Source organism: Xiphophorus hellerii, chromosome 7 (genome assembly GCF_003331165.1).
Source record: "Xiphophorus hellerii strain 12219 chromosome 7, Xiphophorus_hellerii-4.1, whole genome shotgun sequence".
Taxonomy (NCBI): Eukaryota; Metazoa; Chordata; class Actinopteri; order Cyprinodontiformes; family Poeciliidae; genus Xiphophorus; species Xiphophorus hellerii.
The window spans coordinates 11867476-11894838 of NC_045678.1; the positions used below are offsets into that span (position 1 = coordinate 11867476).

Consider the following 27363-nt stretch of genomic DNA (forward strand, 5'->3'; position numbering starts at 1 on the left):
ACATGACTGTGTTTTGAAGGTCTGGCTGTATGTTTAGGGTTACGGTCCTGCCGGCATGTCGAGTCACTTACGTTCTCTTTCAGCATGTCTTCTTTTAGGATTGCCTTGTATTTAGCTCCACTAATCATTCAATCAACTCCAACTAACTACCATGTATTCACTGAAGACAACCCTCCTCACAGAATGAAGGTTCCTCTGTTGAGGGTGACGTGCGAATCGATATTAATTTTGTACTACACAGCATTTTGCATGCAGACCACAAAGTTTCATCTTGGTCTCGCTTGACCAGAGCTTTTGGCCGTCTTTAAACAGAACTTATACCTCTGTTTAAATAATAGCTTTCTTATTCTGATTACCATAAAACAGTGGAATGCACTACACAAAGGTCTGCTGACTGCTTCTGTGAGTAATGCCCCCCTTGCCCAGCCTGATCAGTTTATATAGACTGACAAGTATTGGTGGCACATACACTTTCAAGATGACAGACGAAACAGACCTCTGTGAAATGTTTAAAGCTTCGGAAATTGTTTTCTAACCTAACCCTGATTCCCAATTTTATCCTTGACTGGTCTGGTGGATTTCTTGGTATTTATGAACACTGTTCATAAACACTGTTTGTTCACTAGTGCTCACCAACATAACTGTTAATAGATTTATTGTGGTTGAATGTCAGAGCATGCCACACTTATTTCTAAAAAAATGTTCAAACCTTTGTATCAATTGTCTTCCCCTTCAGAATTACATGAAGCTTTGCATTGGTCTGTCACATAAAATCCTAATAAAATATGTTGCTGACCTGTAAAAAAAAAAAGTTAAAGGAGTTATGAATATTTTTACAAGCCAATATCATCATTTAAATATTGCGATATTGTGATATAGAGGAGAAATAACTTAAATGTACACACCATGAACCTTCTTCATTCTAGTTTCAATGAACATAGCCTCACACACCCACCCACACATAAAAGCAGCCTCTGTACATTCAATTATCATCTTACTTTTAGGCCATTTTTCATCCTCTGGCCCAGGACTCTACACCAAGAAAGCCAGTATCAGCGCAAAGTTTCCCTCAGACGTCTCTGTAACTTGTCACTGGTAATGGACCATGAATTATGGATATGGTTCATACATCATCCTCACATTCACGCTGTAACATGCACAAATTTACATGTGAGATTAGTGGAAGAAGCCTGACCTCTAACCAAGGGCGTGATGGTTGGTGGAAGAATTGGATGGGGGAGATTTAAAATATAAGTCAATTTCCTGCTGTGCTTATCAGAGCTATTTCACCGGCGTGAGAGCAGCGAGTGGCCATCGGTTTCAAGGATTTAAACTTAGGCAGGAAATGAGACATTGGGGTGTCTTCTGAATATCTCTACAATGATGGCATATAAATGAGAGAGAAGGGAAAGAAAAGTCACTCTAAATACTTCATATCACTGCAGAAAAGGAAGTATGTGTCAGTGGCTTGATTTGTGTTTGTACGGCGCCAGCTGTAGCTTTCTCTGGTGTGTTTTAAAATGATCACAGTACTTTACAGGCTGTGGTGACTGCATCAGACTGTGTGACAGACGTATCTTTTTCCCTTCATTAATCTCCATTTTGTTGTTCACGGTGGGGAAGAGAGATGGAGATGGAGAGAGGCCAGAGAGAGAGCGTCGGACAGAGTCAAAGGAAGAGAAGTGAGATTAAAGATACGATTGGCCATGAAATCAAAAATGAGACAGAGAAAGGGGTAAAAGTGAGAAAAGGAATGGTGGGAAGTAGAAATTAGCACTGAAAGTGAATATATTGTTGCCTGGAAGATGGATGACAAAAGTGAGGATGATGCTGATGGTTAGAGTAAAGATGAACTGAGGAATATACGTTTAAATTGGAGGAAAATTGCACTGTGAAAGAATGGTTTGAGGAATGGAAAAGGCGCTTGCTTTTTGATCTTTAACAGGATTATTTTTCCAAGCTATCCCTTTTATTTATTAATTTATTTATTCATATGTAAATGCTGGCTATGCGCAGGCAGAAAACCATATTAGAGCAGTGTGCTGCGTTGAGTCCACCCTGTGACTGCGCATCACCAATGTACATTGCCAGCCTGGGTAATCCTTAAAGGATTTCTGTGGACCTCAGCATCCCTGCTCCTGTCGTCTGGGACACAGGCAGCCTTTTGCTTCCACTATTTACTGCTGTGTTTAGTTTCTGAGCCATTTAACAGCTCAACCTTTAAAATATAACATTTGACAAGGTGACTAGCTGTTAGTATTCTCTCAACGTGAATTAAAGAGATGCTTGCCTGGCTTATATGTCAGCTCACATTGAAAGACAAAAACGCAGCCGAGGCCAGCCTGATTACTGTTCTGTCCCTTATTAAAGTAAGGAGTTGGTTAAATGTTTGGTAGCTATTAGAGCATTCCCAGGATTTTCTTTGAGCAGGTTAAACCTTCATTTGAGTGGTAGTTGTTAGATCCTGTGGAGGATATTGATTTGGTCTTACTTTTGGATTATACAACTTTGGCACTTTTGGTTTTTAATGAGGCCATCAGCGAAGGACAGCGGCTGTGCTCTGTGGCTTTAAGCCGAGCAGGGATTTCATTATGTCTAGCTTTCCATGTCTGTTGGTTTGACTTCTTGAAACTAAATATAAGATTTTCCCTAACACTAAAATATGCTGAGTTAAAAACAACCTAATGTGGGCTATTTTGCAAACCCAGTGCTGGTCAAATGTAAACTGAATCAGGCATGGGTTTATTTAACCCATGCCTGATTCATGGGTTAAATGGGTTGGTCAGTTTATTGACCAAATAAACTGGGTTACACTTTCAACCCAAAGCTTAGGCTAAGTGACTAAACTTTATTTTATATGTGTTTAAAGTAACAAAGTATTCTACTATAACTTCTATTGCTAAACAAATAATATCTGGGTTAAAATTAATCAATTTATTTCAGCATTAAACGATCAACATCATATGAATGAGACCATTGTAAATTAAATATGTCTTTATATTTCTGCCAATAGTGGAATAATGCATTTAGCATTAAAGGAAGCTTTTTTGCATTCCCACTGTCAAATTATGTTAAAATATAACTAAATTTAAAGAAAAAGTAAATCTTAAGGAATCAATTTATTGTAAAAAAAAATATTGTTTGCTTGCTGTTACAAACCTCTAAAAATGCTCTGTTTTATTGTTTTCCAACAGGTACGGATATTTTTGGACCCTGATTTATGCACAGTTAAATGCATAAATATATATTTATGCACTTAACTGCATTATTGGTTATATTTAACAACTTTTCACCAAAGAAAAAAATTATTGGTCTTTGCGGCTGCACATTTTTGTCCTTCACAGGCTTGGTGAAAAATGATGCCGCTACCTCTAAAAAATCAAATATTCCCACAGTCTAGCTCATAATTACTCAATTTCCTGTGGTATTTAGATGCAAGTTTAATTTGTTTTCAATTAGAAATTAGACGAGCATCTATCAAAAGGAAAGAAAACAGCATAGAGTCAACTTTGAATTGATCTATTACATGTCACTTAAAAATATTAATTTATGTATAGATATTTCTCAATGATCGATGAAAAAAAATCTATCCTGGATCTATGAATGAATGAAATTAATTGTTTTAAAGTCCTATTAGTGTTTCCAGTAACATTTGTAAAATTAAGTTTATGTATGATTTACTAGAATATTGATGAATCTGCGGTTTATACCTCCAACCAACATACGATTCCTTTCTGGTCAGAAAAGAAAGGTTATACCCAGTCCCTCGTGAAAACGCCTTTTCATTCACCGAGTCTCGAATCATAAACCAATGCAAATAAATGCAAACACATATACAGTAGATGTGTAATTGGAACATTTGTCCTATGATATATTTTCAAGGAGAGTAAATTAAATATCTAACCTTTGTCAAAAAGTGATTTCATAGAGTGGACCACAAGGCGATATTTGTCACATGTTTTACTGTTTATGTGTGTCAGTGAGTGCCTTTTGCTTCCCAAACATACAGCAAGAGCCCATTAAACCAGCTGTGTCAATTGTCTTGTAGGGTGCTCAGGGCCACAAAATGCAATTAGATTTTCCTATAAAATATTTATTTCCACAACACCTACAGTACACCAGAGGGGCCTTTATCCACTGTGGCCTTAAATATGAAAATAGTATATAAAGTTCTTGCCTGAGAGAGCAGGAGATACAATTTCTCAGCGTGAGCTCGTGTTTGTGGGCACAGATGAGTCCAGGCATATAAAAATGAGGGCAGTGCATGACTGCAAATTATACTACACTCTTATATATTTAAAATGAACAAATTATAATTTGTTTTCATACACCACAGGTGTACTTTTGGGTGTTTATTTTTAAATTGAGCAGAGTTAAAGTATACCAATGCACAACACTGGAAGGCATTAAATTACTGCCTTGTTAGATATTTTTATGCTATAAGGGAAGACCCTTAAGTATAAAAACAAAACAAAAAAGAAAACAGCTACTCCAACCTGAGTATGTTTTGACTGCTTTACATATACCATTGTAATTCAAACAGAATTACTGGATAGATTAAGATGTTTGTATTCACATAGCATGGTCATAGATGTTGTAATTTGGGAGGCTTTCCTTTTGAAATATGTAAATATTGTACAACATAAGGTTTGGTAATTTGCAAAAGAAGAATTGAGTGCACACAATAGCTTTGTTTCTAAACTTTTGTGGAACCTGTCCTACACAAGTTCACATACATGCAGGCTTGAATATATGAACAGACACCCAGAAATATTTTGGTCAATTGTCCCCTAGCAAGTTGCAGAGAAACCAAATGCTTTTATAGCCAACAAGAAAGGTGCTGGCATAATCCTGGCTGAATATTTGAACACTCTTCTTGACACAATTAGAGCTCATTTACGTTTATAAATTTCCTGGCACAGACTCAGCTTGTAAGGACAGTCCACACATTTTCAATAGGGTCAGAGTTTTCTTTCAAAGACCTGATGTAAGCCTTTTAAAGCCAAATAGATTGCAAAATAGATTTTGATGCGCTATTTGTTATTGTCCTGCCAAACATCCAGTGTTTTCTAACTTGATGTAAAAGGTCACCCTTAGGTGATCGGATTTTGGTTAGGATTGTCGAGCAATCCACTAATCTCCAAGTAAAAAGCCATTAACTAAAACTGTTTGAATGTCAGTGTTACTGACCACAGCGAAGGAAACTTAACATCAGATTGTTGGTTGATACTCGCTGGAGGGCATCAACCATGATGCATCAACCCACCAAGGTATCAATCTTGGCAGGTTGATGCCCGCCAAAGGAAAATGATACCAATTTCTTGATACCAAGGAATTTGGTTGATGCCAACTTTGATTTGGTATCAACCAAGGAATTTGCAGCTACTCACATTCATGCAATATTCCTATACACAAAGATATTTTGAACGAGCAAAATATCTTTTTGAGAAAGATTACATGGTCAGACAAAATAAATATCACCCTTTTGGGCCACAGTGGCAATTGAGCCTGGTTATAGAACTTTAACACTGTGGATTACAATCGAAATATCAAGTCCTTATTTAAAAAAATACCATTGTGGTTCCAGTCCAGCCTGAAAAGATGGTTCATATAACTCATTAAAATTACCATCATGACATCATGCAGAGAGTAAGAGTATCTAATGGTGTATTTCATCATTAGAAATTGAAAAGCACTCATAATAACATTGAATATACTCTAATATTTAACCAATAATATTAGATTAATATAAACTATATTCAATCAAGTATAGTTTTAGCAACAGAATGATAATCTCACATATTTCTTTACCCTAACTTCTCTACACTAATGTTAAATATTTAATAGATATTTAATAAATATTTAATAAATATTAAATATTTAATAGATATTTAATAGATCTTCATTGCAATTACCAATTGCAATGAAGAAATTGTTTTAAGCACTATTTTGTCCTTCCAAGCCAACACTCTTCTACTGTTATCCATCTGTTTTGTGTTTGTAAGCTAATACATTATTCTCAGGGGACATTTTAAAAGCAGAAACTTAAAATGTCAAAATTCAATATGGCCATCTTTCATCTTGACCCTTTTTATCGCAAGCTTTAGAATATATTTAAGTTGGACACTTGGGGAATTCAATATATAAGCTCAGCTTACTAATTACGTGTCCACAACCTTATGCTGTGGCAGCTGGGGATTAATCGATGTGGATTTTATGCCTCTGACGTTTTGTCATGCTCCATTTGAAAAAAAAAAGGTCTGTGTAGCAGTTTCCTCCCCCCTCTTTGAAGTGCTTAACATTCTCAGCTGATCAGGCTTTTTTGTTGACCTTTCGCGTGAAGTTCACACACTGCTGCTCGTAAATATCAAAGTGCAGAGTCCAACAGGTGAACCCTAACTGTGGGAGGAAAGCCTGTAAGAGAATTATATTTTGCACTCTTACAGTGTCTTCCCATGCATGTGCTCATGTGGGAAGATGAGTGGGTGGAGGCCAAATGTTAAGGAATAAGCATGATGGACCATCGTCAGTGAAAAGATCAAGAGTCTGTGCAGCAAGTATGCTTCAACCACTGTGAGCTGCACTGCAAATGCAAAAGTCTCATGCTATCTCCTGAATCGTGTGTTTACTAGATGTGCGATGTGGATATTTTATGATTCAACCGTTTTGTGCATAGGAGTGTTGCATAGATTTGTTCATGTATGTGTGGGCCTATAATATTTATGCAAAGTGTGTGTCTGGACGACACTAGGAGGATTACTGTAGATTTACAAGTCGCGCTAACAATAAGCAGACCCACCCCTGGGACCCATACTCAATCACTATCACAATGAAATGCTGCTAATTCCTATTTAAAGCTGCCACACAGGCACTGCCCTCCCTACCCTCAGGGCCGGAGGGAGAGCAGGAGGCACAGAGCGAAAGGCGGGACGACGAATCTATGTTTTGTTAGTCGGTATAATTTCTGCTAATTCCTCCTGCTGATTTCATCTCTATAAAACCTTTCGTCTCCTGTTTGTTTTATGGATGTTTATGAGGTTACTTCATGAGTCCAATGCGTTTGCCGCTGGAGAGCAGCACATGGTAGCATCTGTGTCATTTGTCTTGGAAAATACCCACGCAAATGTACCCTCCTTATTGCACCTTATTGGCTTTGCACTGAATTACTTTGAAGCCTCAGACTTAAAGAGGATTGCTTTCATTTGTGGCCAGCAGGTTAATGTTTAGAGTCCGTTATTTTATTAAATGTGCACATTAATTCATAATGTCGGTGCAGTCGATGTGAGCAGCAAATGAGGGTATTATTTTCCGTTGTTAGGAAGTGTCACATCAAGGGCAAATGTGCTGCGTTTGTGAGTTTATTCTTGTTTCACAAAATCGCTGCTTGCTCTCCACTCCTGCTACAGCTTCCCTCTGCTATCTCCTGCACAAGCACACTCATTTAGAGAAATGCTTTAATTGGGCACAGAATCAGGAGCAAAAATCTCCAGCTGCATAAATATTTTAGAGGGAAAGCATTCAACAGTGCTGCACAATCTTGTTCTGTTCTGTCTTTTTGTCCCTTTCAAATCTCTGCTTGTTTTCTCTTGCTCACTATGCTTGTATACTCCACCACTCAATAAGCTCTCCGTGGTTTTTAGTTGCTGTATTGCTTGTCTTCTTTCCTTTGGCCATTAACATGTATAATTTTGAGAAAATAATACAACCGACTGATCCTTTTTGCTAATATTCAGTAGAAAACCTTGCATGCAGTAGCTGCCAAGCACAAACATGCACATATAAAGTGGCTCTAAACTGGGACGCAATAATAAATGGGGTAATAATTTCTGCATTATTAATGAAGCGGCAGCATACCCCTCTTAATTGAAAAGTTCTTTTATCTTCAGCACATGCTCATTATCCCTTCCTTTAACACGAGTGTTACAACACAAACTGCAGATAGCAAGCTTGTGCTTTGTCCATTTTCATTTCAGTTTTCAGTCTTGCTGCATAATTGTACAGGATTTTGATGGTGGGGTTTTAGGCGGCATGTGGAGGGATGGGGCTTGAATGAAATAATTTGTCATGACACGTTGTGGTGTCAGTCTATCCCACTCCTGTAAAATGATATGCATGGATATTTGCAAATATTATAATTACTAATTATAACTTTGGATTGAAAATAAGCATGCTACATACATGGTTTTTATTTCAAAACTCCATATTTTTTTTCCAATCTCAACGTGCAGTGAGAGAGAAGTCCATCTAGAGCCATATTTTCAGAATTAGCTACAAAACATATTCATAGTCGAGTGATATATATGGATGGATGGAAGGAATAGATGGATGGAAGGAAGAAAAGAAGAAAGAAACACACTTGGAAAATCCTTTAAACTCTGGACAATTGAAAACCATGATGGAAATAATCTAAGTAATTGGATGATTGGTTCAAGAAACCTTAATATTTTACCATGCTGTAATTACTGGACTGATACTACAGAGTAAAGGAAGAAGATAAGATGAAACAAGTGGAAACATTTAAGGAGATGCAGGTCAATGAAAATTGGCAATTCTTCAGCAGAATGTCATCTCAGTTACACGTTTCATGTAATAAGTCACTTGCTATCCGCAGACGCTCATGAAAGATGATGAATAGATCTTCCTGCCACATTGTGAGACCGTAATAGCATTGTGTCATTCTTTATTTCCCATGCGAATAGTTCATGGATTAAGTATATAGTGCATTGGGAGTGCGAGAGACATGGGAGACATCGTTAAGATGGATGGATCACTGTGATTTGCAAATACATCCAACAATGGCTATAGTAATTTTTCCTTATTTAGGTTCACTTTCATACATTTCCTGTAATCCATCTAGAATCCCACACAAGAACAGTGTAGCACAATGAAATTTGAATATATTGTTGAGAGCACTGTTGCCTAACAGCTAGTAGGCAGCATGTTCAAATCTCAGCAGGGGTGTTTCTGTGTGGAACCTTTGTGCCTGTGAATGCTGTGGGTTTTTTCCTTGCATAATTCTTTTCTTCCACATTCCAAAAATGTAGATATTGGGTTAATGGCTTAATGTCCCTGAGGCAATAATGTACTGTATGTGTGTGTGTGCGCAATGTTGTCTCCTGTGTTTTTGAGTCAAAGGAAGCGTAACAGGTTATGAACAATGTTTAATTCTAAGAGATTTAATGGAGATGATTTTAGAGAACCTGTTTGACTATGAAATGAAGTCAGCAAACAACAAAAATTGCTACACCAAAGGCTGTAAAGAGAAATGGTTTATATGGTTCTGAGACTCTGAAGTTATTTTCAATAATGGTTCTTTTATTTTAGTAGGCAGATGTCATTTTGTCATAAGTTTATAAAAAGATGAATAACTTGAGAGTAATGAAAAGCTAAATGCTAATCGAATAGATTTCTGTAATATAAAACAAATCAAACTGCAAATGTTCTGTCTTATTGTATACAGCACCATATTAGTGGATATTAAATGTTTACACTTTAATAAGAGACCATTGTTTCATTGTTGTTTTTCAGCTGAATTATGTCTGTGTTGGTCGGCTGCATGAATCCTCTGAACAGCAGTGATTCATCAGTCTACTTTAAGCTCACCAATGAAGGACTAAACATGGATTTTACAGCAGTCTGTTAAATGTGCAATAGCACCAAAGATGGTGTGTTCCTTAGCGTTGTCCAGTCTTGTAGTAGTTCAGAAATTATCCCAGACATGTATCGCTAATAATCAGTTTATTAGGTGCATTGATACAGCAGACAGGCTTTGACTTTGTTCAGTAACACTGATGAGAAAAACGTGAGTAACTTAAAATCTTAAAATTCACATCTAATCCACTTTTGATGAACTTTGTGTGGACTGAAGTCGTTGTTGATCGGGTGACTGGTACAAACAACAAATTCAACATCACAGAAATTGCCCAATGGGAAAAACGGCGACAATGTTGACCCTCTCTTTTGAAAATGTATTGTAATAAAGCATTGCACACAAGATATATAAAGTATGAGTAGGTTGAAGTTCCTAGTCAGTTAAAAGAGTGGCTCTGGACTGTTAACCTCGCATTACATTTCCAAGAATTTATTTAATTTTCTGCCAAGCTAAGTACAATACGACACTTTCTTACCAAACAGGGAGAAAAGTATGACGACTTCAAAGAACATCATGTTAAAAAAAATCTGAATTATCTTTATTATTATGTGAGGATGTGCTGTTTGTGCATTCATAATCAATATTTTTTGTCCAATTGAAAACAAGAGGTTGTGTAATAATTCCTAATCTAATATCTGAGGCAATTTCTTACATTCATTATTCCTGTTTTGCAAAAGTTGCTTCTGACTTTTGCAAAACAGGAAAAGTCCTGACCCTCTGGGCCAGAGAGTTTGAAATGTTGGTTGCATTTTCCAAAACCCACAAGGTGGCCACCAGCTGCAGCTTTCCATCAGACAGCCAAAAAAAACTTCTTTGCGAGGGCTTTTTCTTCGGGTGTTCACTCTAAGACCATAACAACGCTTCAGGGAACGGGTTTTTGAAAGACATGAAGTTTACATGGAATGGCATTTGTAAAATTTAACGAAAATAACAATAATCTTCAGTTGTAACTCAGGATGTTGAAATAACAGACAATGATGTGCACATTTGTGTGTTTGCAAAAAGTGAAGTTAATGCCCTTGTCTTGCTCTGTCTCTTCCCCCTTTATTTTTGTGCTTCTCTGGCCACGAGAGGGGAGAGGCAGAGGCAGAGAAGCAAGGGTGATAATGACTTGTCAAATTAGAAGCGACGGAACCTGCAGCAAGTGTAAACACAATTCAGGATGTTCAGATGACATTTTCCAAGCTGTATTTCTACTGGGGGAGATTAGCGGAGTGACAGCTCAGCCTGAATCTCATGGATCACAGCTGCACAATGGAGAGCGATGGTGCACACATACACATCCTCTCGGAGAGAACAAATTACTGGCATTTTAATACAAAACTCCACACTGACACCTGCATAAACAAACACAAAGATTTCCCCGCAGAATAAAGCAAGCAACCACACACACTTTGTATTTGAAGACGCTTTAATATGAAATGCCTTTCTTCCTGGATCCCTCCTCCCTGTTTATGGTCCAGGTGGCCCTGCAGTCTCAGCCAGTCAAGCCTGTGCATGGATTCATGTCCATGTAGTCTGCCCACATCCTGTCAACATGATAGATTGTGTTCATGCACAGCCTTGACTCTATAACTTACTGAGACCTTATTTGCATACGTTCTCATTGCCAGTAAAACGCCACATGATGTAGGAGAGCAGTAGGCGTTTCAGTTGTTAAAATATTAGGGGATCCTGTTTCTTAGCGTTCCATTTTACGCATGGCCGTCCTTCTCTGCACAGCAGAGACCGCGAGCGGCGCTGCTCATTTTCCGACTTCGCCGATGAAATAAAGAACCATTTACGAGGAACAATATCCGGACTGTCACATCTCCCGCCTTCCTGCCCCCACTGTTGGAGAGATACTATTGAGAGTCCTGAGCACATCAATTTGGGCCTCAAATGACTTTCTCCGGCTGGCCAAATCCTGACAAGCTTTCTGTTCTCCTTAAAAAAAGAAACCTTTTATCACCAAGAAAAAGAAAGAAAAGATGAGCCAGGGAGAGAACGAGGGAGAGAAAGGGAGAGTGAGAGAGGGGGAAGTCAAAAAGCTAATATCACAGTGACACCCTTTCAGCGCACAACAGGGAAAATTTCTGTACTATAACGGGTTCTGGTTAATTTGAAGTCAATTGGAGAGTTATTAAAAGGGATCTGAATGAGCTGCGCTGAACTTGGTCAAGGGCAGCAAACTCACCCTGGTTTCTGCATGGAACATTACAGACATGCTTGTCACCTTCATGCAAACTTGGAGGATTTTTTTTTTTTCTTTTTTTGATCTTTCACAAAACCACTTTTGCTTCCAATACTCTTCACTCTCTGAGGCCACTTTATTTGGTACACCTGTTCAACTGCTTGTTAAATCGAAGTGAAGTTGTTGGAAATCAAACAGAGCATCAGAATGGGGAAGAAATGTGATTTAAGCGACTTTGAATGTGGCATAGTTATTGGTGCTATGTGGGCTGGTTTGAGTACTCGCAAAGCTTGAGTCTTCTGCGATGTTTTTGCTAAGAATGGTCCACAAAAGAGAAAATATCCAGCTACAACAATGTGTTGTTGTCGCCTGAGCTCAAATAAAATAGGACAAATTGGTGCAGTATGATAGACATTCAACAATCACTCCTATATGCACTCATTACCAGCAGAGTATGCAAAATACCGTCACTGAACACACAATCAATCAATCAGTCAGATGGGCTCCAGCAGCAAAATACCACATTCCTGTAAGCTAAAAACAGACCACACAGACTCACCATGAGGAAGAAATTAAACTTCTTCAACACTTCTTAAAACTATGCTACAGACTATCTGTCTGAAGACAGAAAGGGTCCATTGTTTTTAATAGAAAGTTATACCTAACAAATTGATCAGTGTGCAATTCTAGGCTATTACACTTCTGTCATTGTTTTAGCAGCAAACGCATCTCCCTGCTGATGCTTTCGGTGCACCTGCTTAGATTCCCTGGGCTAAATCTCATAGCTGAGGATTTGCTTCAGTTTAGGTATTATTTCTTTCTGGTTTATCCCTTAAAACTCCACATTGCATTTGAAAATTATTCTGCCAATATGTATGCAAATGTCAACATCCACCAACAGAAATTAGATTTGCAGCAATTCCCCATACTTCTCTGATATCTTTCCTATGGTCCTCAGGTGCGGGCTCTGTGGTTTAATGCAGCATTGTTTTGCATTACAGCACAATTTAGATTGCAAGCACAACAAATATTACCAGGGAAGAAAATAACAGAGCAGGCTTGAAGAGAAATGGAAGATTTGATTTATGTCATGTACCACAGCATTGGATGGAGTTTTGACTAATGTGGCGATAAGCACATACATGATATTTAAATGTTTTTTTTTTTTTTCTTGTCTTAACATAGACAAAGTCTTTGTTTTTCAGCAAAGTAAGTGTTCTATGACAAAGTTTTAGATTTTTTTTCTTCATTTTCAACTAATTAATAACTGACATTTTCTCTGTTTGGAACTTGAAACATTTCTAAAAATAATGAGTGGGATAGAGGAGAAAATAGAGTGAAGAACAACACAGCTAAACTTTCTGTGAAAGACAGTTTAGAGGAAGTCAAGAGACGCTAGCTTCAGTCTTGGACAGTAAACACAGGAGGATAATGTTGCACCAATGGATGAAATCAGAAAACTGATGCCAATTGTTGCTTGGCTCTTTTGCTAACATGCAGTTGGTAGATAATGTTAGCTGAGCTTCAGCATGTATGCAGCATAGTTAATTATTTAATAACCCTTCTGTTTATCCATATGTGCGCATTTTGAGTGGGTTGTAAACATGATAAAGGAGGGAACAAGATCAAATAAAACGTTTTTAACAAGCATTTGCAAGTTAATATAATTATTTGACCTGTTTCACTTCTTATTACAGGGATTATGAATTATGGACTATATTTACTTTTTAAAAAGAAGCTGTAGCTCAGCAGAGAGGAAGGATATGAGCAGCGCATACACAAACGTGATTGATTTGTCTTTATTTGATTTTTCTATCCATTTTTTTTTAGGTATTAGTTTGTAGGAGGTTCTTGTGTGATTACCGTGAGTTAAAATAACAAGGTTTCATTGTATCATGGTATTTGTACAAAATATATAAACAAAAATATATAATGTGCTCTAAATGGCAACAATTATTCCTAATGGAGCTGGAAGGTGGGTTAGTGGGGATTAAGATGTACTTTTAAATAGTTTTAAGTTTTACAAAAATGTCGCAGTATTAGTGTTTGCGATACCTTCATGTCGTTTGTATCTTGACCACGCTTATATTTGACCCTATCCCAACTGAATTGGTTTTTAAAAAAAATATGACATACATTCATTTATCTTTCAATAGTCTAGCAGTATTAGATATGGTCTTAGAAATATCATTTAAATTTTCATATATATTTTAATCACTATAATTGTCATTCATTTGGAATAAAAGACCAAGATATAGAAAAAAATATCCTAAGTATTTTAATGTTCCTAATCTACCTGTATTTTGTGGATAAAGAGCAAAGGTCGCTTATGGTCTTTGGAGTGAAATTATCTGTAGGCTACTATTCCCATTTGCATATAAATGAACCGTGGTAAACTGTGAAAGAAGATGATTTTCTTTACCCAGAAAATTATAAAGTAGCAAGACGAGAGAGAGGTCTCTAATCCAAGATTTTTGCTGTGTTCATTAATTTAGTGGGAATATGAAAATTGGGATGGAATTAGATTGGTGTTGCTTATTTTAAATGGACTATTGAGAGAAGGAGTAGATTATGAGATTTGTTTGCCTTTCAACTACTCCTTTTCATTCAAAAATGTTGTTCATATCAACATTTGACATGTTAATTTCAAACTGCAAATGAAATGAATAAATAAACATCCAAAACTGAAGAAGCAAATTGTGAACTTAGATTTGGGTGAATTGATTTTATTGTTCTGGATTTTTTATTTATTTGTTATTTTTTGCAGGTTTATCCTCTGTAGTTAACGTTCTTAAAAACTGACCAGAGTAGAATACGAAGATATAATTATGCTCTACCGTCTTAAGTGAAATTCAGGTGGGGATACGAAGGGACATAGAGTTGTAAAACCTGGACTTGGCAGTTTGTAATTTGAAAAATCTTAATTTGAGAAATCCGTGAGAGAGCTTCTTTTACACTCCCAAAATATTGCAAATCTTTCAGCTGGTGTCTTTCTAGTAAATCCAGTATTTTGTATTGTCTCCTTCAATTAGCTGGATATATCACTGCAACCCTGGTAATAGAAGTCAGGTTACTTTTCACATTCTGATGCCTGGCATGTAATCGTGTATCTTTTGTAACCATGTAGATACAAAGAGGACTGACTTCACAATGAGCAAAATCTTGTTTTATTTATTTGCACTTTAAATATCTGTAAGTCTTGATTTATTTATAGTTTCTGTCCTGGGCACTTTGTCACAGTTTACAGTTGTTCCCTGCTCCACATCAGCACAGCATAAAATTATTTTTAGTGTCTAAGTCACTTTGGATAAAACCATTTTTCAAATGAATGTAACAGAACGTAAAATGCATATCCATGCATTTGTCTCTCCCAGTTGTCTGTGAACAAATAATGATTGAAAAATCTGCACCTCACCTTTGGCCTTATTTCCACATTGATGTTTACATTTTCAACTTAAGAAACATTTATCAGTGACAATACAAGCACATTAAAAACCTGTTTAGGTGAGATTAACATTGTAGAGTAATCTATTTATAGTTCACTTTACAGGTTTAAAGAATGGAGTCCAAATCTTATTTTTATACCATCATATTAATGCCCGTGTTTTATTATGCTACCATTTCTTTTACCTTCATTTGAAGGTCAAGAAGCCACAAAGACGCATCCAGATTCAACTTGGCAGGGCACACAGAGGACCTGTTGAGATAAAGCCTAGAGCTTGTGATTCACAAAGGCAGCTGGGATTCTACAAGTTTAGGCCCCGGTTTTTATCACCTCTATTGATATGTGATTAAGTAATCTTGAGGATTAAGTAAGAAGAGCAAGACAAAGAGACAATATCAAGCCTAATTCAGCAAAGTGTGATTGGAAACTCAGCCTGTTTTAAAGACTAATGTGAGAATGCACTTTGTCACATTGTCTGTGCAAAGAACTCCGTGTGAATTTGGACAACGCTGGAGAATCAAGTAATTTGCAGAAAGATTATTGTAGAGCTTTTCACCTTATCCTCAGGCTTACTCATTCTGCGAGTCATTTACCTTAAGTTCTGCACAATTACCTCCAGTGGTGGTCATGTTTCATGCCAACACTTGTGGAGGAAGAATATAATTGAGTTCTATTGTTCATAATTAGCCATTGCCAAGACTTGAATTTCTTTAGCAAATAACAATGGTCTTTTTTGCCATTTCTGTAGCTGATTATGTAAGATGTTTATTTTATAAAATAATATTCTCATTCTCATGGAAATTAATTCGTCAAAAACGACAACAAAAAAGACTTGTTATTCTAAAGATTAGTTTTCAAAAATGCCCAAGAGTGTCTCACCACAACAAAACACTCACGATGTAATGCGAACGATTGAAAAAGCGCTGTACATACACTCATCTACAGTTAATCAAGCTGCTCTTCAGTGAAAATGCAACGTTGATGATCTTTGAAAAGAACTAAATGAGTTTGAATGTATTGTTAATTCCTCTAATCTGCAAAGTCTACATTACAGGCTTACATATATGCACTCCCACTAATGTCTAGTCAAATGTCCACAAGCAAATTACTGAGAAAACCTATTTTTGTAGCCTTCAGCAAGGTCCTGGTGCTTGTTCTGGTTTGATATTTGACTTCTGTTTTTGGCTGAAATGGCTAGATTTAATTTGTTTGCTTTTCTGGCAGAGGGTTAAAACAGGGGTTTTGGGAAGGCCACCCAGAGGTTTTATGCCAGCCTTTTTCATTGTGTTTTAAGTTTCCAATGTCCAGCTGTTGGTTTGAGGTAAAGACGATGCATTTGGAAGCAGTCAACCACCTTCATCATTGCATCCGCGTAATGAAACGCAGCAGTACTATCGTCAAGGAGACACTATTCAGTGTTTCTCTGAGGCGTTTCTCTTAAGTGTTGCTCAGGCTGAACAATGTTTGTTCTTAGGTTTCAAAGTCTTTGGCCGGAATCCTCTCATCAGTGCATGATATATATGACGCATGATGAGACTGCGGGCAGTAATACTAGTAATGTAGCATCTTCCGGTTCATGGCAAGCTTTGGCATGGTTGGTCAATTTCCTAATAACTTGCTTGAATTACTGCTGTGATTCCAAATGCAGCTCAAAATGGGTTTTAGGTCAGATGAAGTAGGCTAATGTTAAGGTTTTGGAGAGCATTGCCCTAAACCTTGTAGGAAGTATATGATCTGTTAAAAATTTAGGCCTATGAATGGAAAAAAACAAACAATTTTAAAACTCTTTCCGTGAGTAACAGTGCTCAAATATCTAAGCCAAATTACGTAGGAACTTCCTGATGACTACAAAAGGCTTGGTAAGCTATGCATTTAAAAATATTAGCAGGATTGTATAAGCACACATTAAGCACAGAAAATTGTGATCTTAAGTTTAATCAAATGAGTCACTAAAACCCCAAATTTTATGTCAAATTCCTGTCAATGATGAGTGTATGTAAACATCAGGTTGGAAGTCTGTGGTAGAGTACATACACTGAAAACAACATGCAAAGAATGACGAAGAAAAGTAATTCTCTGGATTGGATTTAGCTACAGATAATTGAAAAAGCCCAATCGCCTACCGAACATCTGATAATTCAACTTTATCCGAAGAGCAAGAATGATGAGAGAAGAGAGAATTTTAATTGAGCACATCGTCAGAGTTTCAGGAAACAATGCAACAGGAACATTGCATACGTAATATAATGTTAAAAATAACAATCATAAGAAAGCTGGAGTTGACTGAAAAGACACAAAAGCCAGTCTGTGATTGGAGTTCTGGCTGTGGTGGGTTCACATTTTCTTTGTGCGACTCCTTGAGTGTGTGTGGGACAAAATTTATTCAAGCTCTAGGGTATGTATTTATTGGCTTGGTTTAGTGTCACACAGGTCTGTCCTGCCCCTGAATGTAATAAGGTTTCTGCGGCGCTCACGCGCCTGCACATTTTTCTGAATTATGACGTCCCCACCTTGGAGTTTTTGAGCACCAACTGCACTTCATCTATACCATATATATCATGGGATGTAGCAATCACAGGTAAAGGAGCATTGCAGCCAACAGCGCTGCAGAAGACTGACAGCCATAGGGGAATGTGTCCATATGGAAACATTTTTTCACACCATGGGCTTGTTGGACGGCTGAGCAGAATTGCTACAAATCCTTAACGTCCCAGGAATCCAGGGTGGAATAGCATGAGAGCCTGTATTTGTGTGTAGTTTTATGCAAGCTGTCAGCAGCAGAGAGAGTGAAAGGTGGGTACTGCAGTATTCCTGCAGCGGGAAGCATTGATTTTCTTGCCTAGCATGGGGATGTGGGAAATGTCAGCCTCTAATTGAGTTGATAAAACCGTTTTGAGTCTCAGACATAAATATGCCCTCCCACACCCCCCACATACACGCACACGCAAATGCCATTGCATTACACAACTCCACTTGGGATGGCCATAAGAAATGAAAGGTCTCCTTACTTATGTGTGCATTAACATGTGCCTACCTTCAGTGCATGCCAAGTTGTTTTGTTGGACTATACACCTCTGCCAGTAGAAGCAAATGCCTGACTTGCTTGCCAGTCAATGAAATGTTTTATTTAGTTTTGAATTAGCAGGGAAGCTTCTTTGGATAAACAGGTTTGCTTGCCACTGAGGGCAAAAATGAAGATTGGTAAGCATGACGCAGAGGTCAAATCAATTAGTGGAATAGAAAGTGAATAAAGAAAAGAATGAAAGAAGTCTCTGCTCCCTCCGCTCATTAGAAGATTGGTATGCAGAGAGGCAGAGGAATTACCTGCTATCTTTAGAGGAAGTTCACCACAATGTCAGAAGAAATGATAGTCCTTAGTTCAGTGTCTCTATGAGGACAATCTCATTTTTCTTCTGTAATAGTAATAATTATGTAAAGAGATTTTGTGATATTAAAAGGCAAGATTTTTTTTTTTTGTTCAAAGTTAAGTCTGGCTTTCGAAGCTCTGTCTAGTTCCTGTTATACAAATCTAATGGGGAGTGTATATCAGGAGGACCATGGTGCATCTAGTTCATTCAAGAACTTAAAACGTTGCTTTAAGAAACATCTGGGTCTTTTCTAAGAGCACCAAGACGGAACAGATTACGAGACTTAAGTTGTTCTATCAGAACCAATGCCTTTGGAGCTGGGCACTTTGGAGAGTCTGCAACCATCAAAAGCCACCTGTCTGAGTTGCATAATAGAGTATTAGAGAGGTATATTTTTAGAAATACATGTTACTCCACCAATGTGTGATGTCCTGTAACTATTATAATTCACCACAGATATAAAGGTGGAGCTATACTGTTATCGCTCTGCTTTATCAATGCTTGAATGCTCTTTTGAAATCAGTAACAAAGTAGGTTTTGAGTTGCCCTGTAGTGTTGACAGTCACTAAAATTACTATTTAGCAGTATTTGGGGTTTCCAAAAGAAAGACGAAACGCAGACAAAATGTGAAAACTTTTTAAATGTTGAGAGTTCCTCAACTGGTTAACCATCAATCCAAAACTGAATTATATTAAATCAGATGAGATTTGTGAAGCTCGTATCCTACTTGTAAAAACAAACAAAAAGATGAACATTTAGTTTTTTCCAAAAATATTGCTGAAATCTTGAACCTGGCCAAGTGAAACGTCTTGTCTCATGGACTAAATGATTGGAAATAATGACCTTTCCATATTGCTGATAGTGTTCACCAGCAGGACACACAACAGTTAATCAAAACATAATTATTGAAACTGTTTGAGGCGAACACATGACGCATGCATGTTTGCATCTACTTTAATGTAAGGGAGAATAATTAATGTTTCACATTGCGACACACGCACGCACGCACTTCTGCTTTCAGTTTCTTTCAAATTCTTGTGTGTGGGCGTGCACACGCACACCCCCACTTGTGGCAAAGCCGATAGTAATTACTGACATGATTAGGCAGACAACCATTCATATAGGGAATGCACCCTCATGCAAATAGACACACACACTCCCCTTTTCTCCCTCACACATATTATACCTCCCTGGTAATTAACAGTATTAATTACTAGCATAGCTGTCCCTGTGAGGCTCTGTATCACTCACAGACGGCACGCAGTGGGGTTCTTATTACTTTATCTCACCACAGCATCGCCTCTTCTGTCTCCCTCTCCTAGTCTCTGGTTATACACGCTTTCTGATACACACCTGCTGGATAAACAAATGTTAGCTAATTAGTCGGAGAGTGATAGCTGGCTGTGGGTTAAAATCCAGTCGCTTGGGATGTGACGGAGCCATGTTTGCATGAAAAAGAGCAGGTCATTTTGTCATGACGGAGTCGGGGTCTGTTTAGCCACTGTAGCCGTTTCTTATGCATCTTGTTACGCTGTTGTAGCTAAAGTGTCACCTAAGTTTTTGGGGGTTTTTTCCATTTGTGTTGCATCAGCTACTCTTCTTTCATTCCAGCAGTACTCCAACCAAAACATGTTGGGCAAACTCTCTTATGCATAATTGCTGAGCTGGTGAACATCAAGCCGTAGACATCTTGCTTGAGAGACATCGTGGCATATTCCCCATTTACCGAGGTTGTTTTGTACCCTGCTCGAATCTGATTTATATCCACAGCAGTTAAAGATGGCTGGCACCATTTTTGAGGATATTGTACAGTTAAATCCCGAGTGTCACAGTGCTTGCATGTTTGAATATTGCATGCGAGTGCGTAAGCTTTCTCTGCAGAGGTAAAGATATCTTATACTCCGAGTGTGCTGGCAAAGTTGAGATTGAAGGTGAGGGGATAAAATGTGTCTTGCACATCATTACACAGTAAAACTGCAATCCTCCCAAAGTGTCAATGCAATATTTCTATGTAACATAAAGAGATTTTTATCTCAAAATGTCATGCTATAACATGCTTTGAAAATATTATATTATTTAGCTTTGCAGTTTGTTACTGAGACAGTTGATTCAGAGAATTAATCAATAAAAATTAAACAAGAAAATAATGAATAGTTTGTTAAATGTGACAGTTGCCTCCAAACACTTTATGGCTATTTTTGGGAAGAAATTAGTAACTTTCAAGTGGAATGTATAGTTGATTAACCCACAAGCCACAGTCGAGGGTTTGGAGTTTGAGAAGGATTTAAACAGCTTGCCCATCAGGGACAGCATTTCTGTCTAATATCAGCCTTAGCTGCCACAACACTACGGTAGCAGATAGATGCAAATGTGCAGCAAATGGTGAAACGTTCTGGAAATGGGCACAAACATATAAATGATGCAAAATCCTAAACACACAAAAAAACTAATTCAATAGAAATATGCTGCAAATAAACCTACAATAAACAATGCAATCAAAAAATGCTGCAATCACAGATTAATTTAAAAACAATGTTTAACCAGAAGTTAAACATTGTTTTTAATTTTTTTTATTCCGGTGTGTTTATTTTTCAACTCTGTACTTTTGCAGGGCTGAAGTCAGATTTTTTCTTAGCAAAGTTATTATGCAATTTTCCTCCTTCTATGGCCATTGATGATTCAAACAATTACATGTAATCAACTCATAAATAACATTTACCAGTAGGAGCTCCACCTATACCCCTTCCCTCACCGTACCTTAATGCAATTCAGTTGTATTATGAAATACTGTGTGATTAAATAAAATTGAGATAATTTCACATTTTATGCTTATCATAATTCATCACAAATACTCCGTAGTAAATAAATCAACATCTACTCTTTAACAGTGATATGAACTGGTTTATTAGGGAGTAAGAAAGTGAAGTGAATAACATGCTACAAATAGGCACAGGGGAGAAGTGACTCTCAGTGTATGTCAGTGTATTTCTTTCACAGTAAATTTCCTTTTACAGAATAACAAGGAAACAAAATTGTCTTGTTCTCTTTTTAATTGAGACAAAAATGACAGAAAAGTATGTTTGAAGCACATGGTGATTAATTAGCAAAACCTTTCCACACTTAGGTAATATTGCTTCTCTAAATTTAGTCCAAGCATACATTCTGAAACCAGATTTTGTAAGGCAATTTAAGTAACCATAGCAACTTCTTGACACAATTTTTAGACATTAATAGACGTTTCTATATATTTATCTTCTTTTTAACTATTTTAACTTTCAGATTTTCTGTCATTTAGACAAAGGACAATGTGGTCCTTTCTATATTTTTTAAATGTTTCTTTGGAGTTCACACGCCACAAAAACTTAGATTTTACCTTCTACTTTTCACATTTATAACCTGCTATTGAAAGTCTTCCATATGTTTTTTTTTATTGTCTTTTCTAGTGGACGGCTGCACAGATTGGTCAGTGGATTACAAGAAGTACCAGGTGCTTCAGGGTGAGGCAGTGCGTCTGAAGTGCGCTCTGTTCTATGGTTACATCCGGAGCAACTACAGCCAGGCCCAGAGCGGGGGCCTTAGCCTCATGTGGTACCGCAGCTCCGGCCTCGGCCACACCGACTTTGAAGAACCAATCTCTTTTGATGGAGTGCGCATGAGCAAGGAGGAAGATGCCATCTGGTTCAGACCTGCTGACCTTCAAGACGTGGGACTCTACTCGTGTGTTTTACGGTAAGAGTAAGAAATTATTATTTTTTATTTTTTAGATGTACTGCTTTGTTTTAATTTTGATGACTTTTCCTATTGGGCTCTTGATAAGCATCAAGCCCATGTTCACAGGAAGCAGACTCAAGCAGGGTTAAAGAACATATACTGTAAGTTGGAGACATGGCAGTAATAGTAAAAAGTACAATAAAATATGACAACCAGCCTCCTTCTCCAAATATCGGTGTCAATAGGAAAATGAAAATGTTTGACTTTCATTGCAATATTTCTGTTCAAATTTAGTCTAAACAAAAAATGTCAGACATAGATTAGCCCTCTTGGTAAACCCTACGTCTATATGTGTTGTCCTTTCATAGCAGAATTGTTTTTTTACATTGAAAAAAAAAGAGATGATTTCGTAAGATATTACAAGTCAGGAAATTTAGAATTTCAAATAGACATAAGCGAAGCATAACAAATGGTGGTTTAAAAATATTTTAATTTATTAGATTTCTTTGTTGACCTAAGAAACGTCATGTAAGGAGAACAATTAAAGCAGAAAGGACTGCCAGTCTCAGAAGAATGCCTAAAACTGTTTGCAATAACCCAATGTGTTGTATAGTTAAAAATTGAATAGCCTGAGTAAAATGATCTAAACATTTTTTCCTCTGACAGTTTACTTGTGCAAAAACTCAACACTGCCAGACAAAAATAACGTTTTTGGCCTAGTGTGTGATAGTAACCTAGTGGTAGTAACTTAGACATGTCCATTGTTAATAATAAAGTGAAATACAAATAGCAGGGGAGATGATCTTTTCCCATTTCATGTTACAACCACAAACTTCATTTCATTTTGTTGCGATTTTATGTGATGCGACATAAAAGCAAATAATTTTGGAAGTGCCTAATGCTTAAAAATTTTACAGTTAATTAAATAAATATTCGGCCTTATTCAAATGCTGAGTGTAAAACTCAGGGAATCCCATCGTTCTGTGCATAGTTGCACTTGTAAAAAGTGCCTCCAGCTCTGTGTTTCTCCATCTGCATTTGTTGAGCTAGAGGGATTTCTCTCAGATACTCTAATCAGAAGACTGGGACATTTACCTCCCAGCTGAAATAAATTACTTTGTTTGAGAAGACGCATTTGAGTCACACATTGACGCACATAAGTAAAAATTCTCCCTCAAAACCACAAGCAAACAGAACACACATTTTAGGCTGCTTTTTATAAACAGCACAAAATTATTTAAGGAAAGATGTCCAGTTTGTATTAGAAAATTGGGGGGTGGAGAGGTGGGAAATCACACTTCCATACATGGGTACTTTACATAATAATGCATTAGTCTTTCATAGGGAATGCCAGAATGCTGGGAACGTTTGACTCTAAGAAAATTATCAAATGTATTTTTGGAGAATGATTTATACCAACACAGTGACTCAACCTGAAGAGAACCTTCAGTATTTAGGTCAACAATTATTTCAACGAGAGCCTCTGTTATATTATTTCCTATCAACGTTTTGCAACTGAAAAACCTTTTCAAGTCTTATCACATATTATGTGTGTGACTTATGATGGGCTTTGATTCTAAATAGCACATGTACACTGAGATCAGTAGCATTGAACACTGTGTTTTATAAAGTCTGGACTGGGTTTGTTGTTTTTCCTGTGATATTATTATTTCGTTTTTCTTTAGATTGTTTTTTTTTTCTTTTTATGCATGATAAAGATAAGAACTATTTCAGCCAAACACCTTTTACTTTTAACATTTGCACTTGTCATAATTGATCCATCTGATACAAATTTTGTTTACATATAGACTCACTGTGGCCTGATGCATATTCATCCTTTATGTTTATGCAGGCTAAAGTTAGGAACTTTTGCCTGGCTAATTTCAAAGTACAATTTCTAGCAATTTTGTCTTGACTTCCATTAATAGTGCATTATTTCCTGGAGTCAGATTAACATGGATCAACCAAGAATTAAAGGCTAGGGATAAAAAAAAGTAAATAATCCATCAAAGGATTCATAACTTTTTGTATTTTAATAAATACCAATACAACAGTGACAAACAAAACAAAACATAATTTAACCTTACCATTTTCAAGGTGCAGTAAATGCAGAATAATTCAAGTTAGACTGGAGATGAAGTAAACACCAGGAGGCTGGATTTCTTCTCTTTTTAGCTGGAGGCAGGCACATTAATCTCTTTCAAATCTAACATGCTCACTGAATGACAGCGGTATTATTTTCTGAATTTGTGATCAGGGATTGTTCAACCCTTTACAAAGCATATTACTGAAATGGAGGCTGTTTTACTTTAACTGTATGTGTGTTCCTTTGCTGTTTCATTGTAAATGGATCCTGCTCAGTATCGTCAGTGGCATTTTTAATGTTTGTTTCACAATTGCTTATTTAAATGAACTGAGCATTATGTAAAATGCTCCATTTCCTTCCTATTTTATCCTGACTGGGCAGTGATTTCATCAGCCAGCCTGTGGCATACACTGACTTAACATTTCAGTTACAAGTGTGCAAAAGGGGAGTGTTGTTTGGTTTTCACACAATAACCTCAATAGGAGTAAACCTTCCAAATCTGAGTCTGATAAATCGCTATGGTTCTAAGCATAACCTCAACCAACCAAGAAATATACAATATTTAATTCACATAATCTTGACCAAAATTTAAAATCTCAAATTGAACACCCTAAAAGAATGGTGTATTAGGAATCTAGAAATGAGTTATACATGCAGACCTTTGATGGAATGTAAATGATTCAGTTTTGAATGATCTTGGTTGTCTGAGTTGTAAGACAAAGTGACATCCGACAGTTTCCAGAGCACCAACATACACTCAGAAAAGAAGTCTTATCAGCACTGAATGCATTCAACTTGACTTATATTAAAATGGAACTGAGCCTCTCTGAAAACTAAACCTCGCCACTGGCAAATTTTGAAAAATTATAGAAAAGTGGGCGGAGCCAAGAGACATGGCTGACTGTGAGGATGAGTGGAAAGAAGCCCTGTTAATTTATCCACTATCAATTTTGCAGACTTTACTAGTGACTTTTTTGATTTTCGAAACAACTAGTGACAAATATAATGACTTTTTCTGTGTTGTTGGAGGCTTTTATGGCGACAATGCTTTGCAGCTTGGCTGAAGCCGTCTGTCCTGATCAGCAGTAGGGGCCATTAGCCGTCATTGGCTTGTCTCACTTACTCAGCACTACAGCCAGTCTCACACAGTCATTCATTCAACACCATACCTTTACTAATGGTCAGAGCCATTCACATTCATATAACTAAAGTACCAAGCTGTACTGCGGCAGCCAATAGGAAAATTCAACTATCTAAAAACCGTTTGACGGGAGAGGTCAGTAGTGAGACAATTTTAGGCAAAAATAATGCCAAACTAAAAGAATTGCACAAAAATGTCAAAACTCACACAAAAACATAGAGTAGGTATTTAAAGTTACCTGCACATGTTGTCTTATGTAATTTCCATCATCAACCCACTGTTATTATTTTCCACACAACCAGTTCCAGTCTTGGAGTCAGTTTTTAACACACTCTTTGGTTTACCACAATGCCGGATGTCTATAAAAAAAATAGATGTCCTAATATTCCAATTTTAATTTAACACCGTTTTAAACACGAAAAGCAAGGTGGTACAGTTGCTTATACTATGGACTTGCAACAAGAAGGCCCTGGATTCAAAACCAGGACTGGTGTCTTTCTGCATGGACTTTGAATGTCCTTTCTTCAACTGCTCTCTCCGTGTACTTCTGCTTTCTTCTGCAGTCCAAAAATATGACTGTAGGCTAAGTGGTGATTCTAAAATAGTCCTTTGGATGTGAGTGTGTGAACAAATAGTCCTGTGTGTCTCTGTGTAGCACAATGATGGACTGGCATTCTGTCGAGGGTGCATACTATCCTTTTCCCAATGATCGCTAGAGATAGACACCAGGTATAGACGGTGGATGGATGTTTTAAAAATATTAGGTTTTTCAATTTTTCACAATGGCGACAAGATCACAGGTCACCACAAACATATTATTTATAGCAGGATGGCTGTAAATAACAGTGAATTAACTTTTCTGTACTCTGTGATGCATGATTTGGTCAGCCTGTGGAATTTCACCAGCTAATCAGACTCTCTCAAAATGTTAAGTTGCTATGCGTTCCCATTTTTGTCTCTACTTAAGGAGACCAAAAATGAAATTAACCCCAGAGTTTTAAAAATAGCACTCTTAACCTTTTGAATGATAGTTGGTGATTCTCTCTCCAGCTGGGGACAAAAGTCATTTTTTCCTTATGTCCAACTCATACTTGGAGCCAGGATAGGACCGGTTTATTGTTTATAGAGTCAGAGGCTGCAGCAATAAGCATAGGACTGGAACTGGTTTGCTGGGGAACCCACTCGAAGGCATTTATTCCATATAGTTGCACAATACTTTCACCTGTTCTCAAGAAAATCCACAATGCAACCTCTGTTACACACCCTGCCTCAACATCATATCTTACCATTCATAATTTCACCTTACATGCCCACTGCTGACAATTTTGGACATACCTGCTGATTGCAAACCAAATGGCTTGTGGGTTTATTGTTCAAGTGACTGAGACCAATTTTTTGGTGGACAATTCTTTCTATCAATAAGTGCTTAGAAAAACAGGATTTTTAGCAGTCATTATATCATGCTTAAATGTGAGCAGCGGTGGAGTTACTTTTGCAGATTGATGTAGAATTTAATGTCAGTGCCCCTTTACAGACAAAACAAGCCAATAGTGGTGATGTGTTTGAGGATGCTTGAGATGGAAGAATTCAAAATACAAAAAGAAAACTACAAAAGCAATGAATTTCAAAGAACTGAGATCAGAGATCGATTTGCTCCGACAGCAATGATGGGATTTCCATTCGATCAGTGTGGTGATGGCCAAACTGCAAATGAGGTGTGTCCAAAAATGAGAGGAATTGAAAGAAAGTAGGCAACCAAAACACACAGGGCTGAACACAGATTTGAC

General features: G+C 37.2%; 1 protein-coding gene across 6 annotated transcripts in view; it reads left to right on the forward strand.

The window, feature by feature from the left end:
* il1rapl1a (interleukin 1 receptor accessory protein-like 1a) overlaps positions 1-27363 on the forward strand; it is a 208557-nt gene that overhangs the window by 63527 nt on the left and 117667 nt on the right. For all 6 annotated transcript variants that reach the window (XM_032567302.1, XM_032567303.1, XM_032567301.1 and 3 more), the window contains one exon: positions 22082-22367. In XM_032567302.1, the coding sequence (XP_032423193.1) occupies positions 22082-22367 (286 nt within the window). The remainder of the gene's footprint in view (positions 1-22081; positions 22368-27363) is intronic.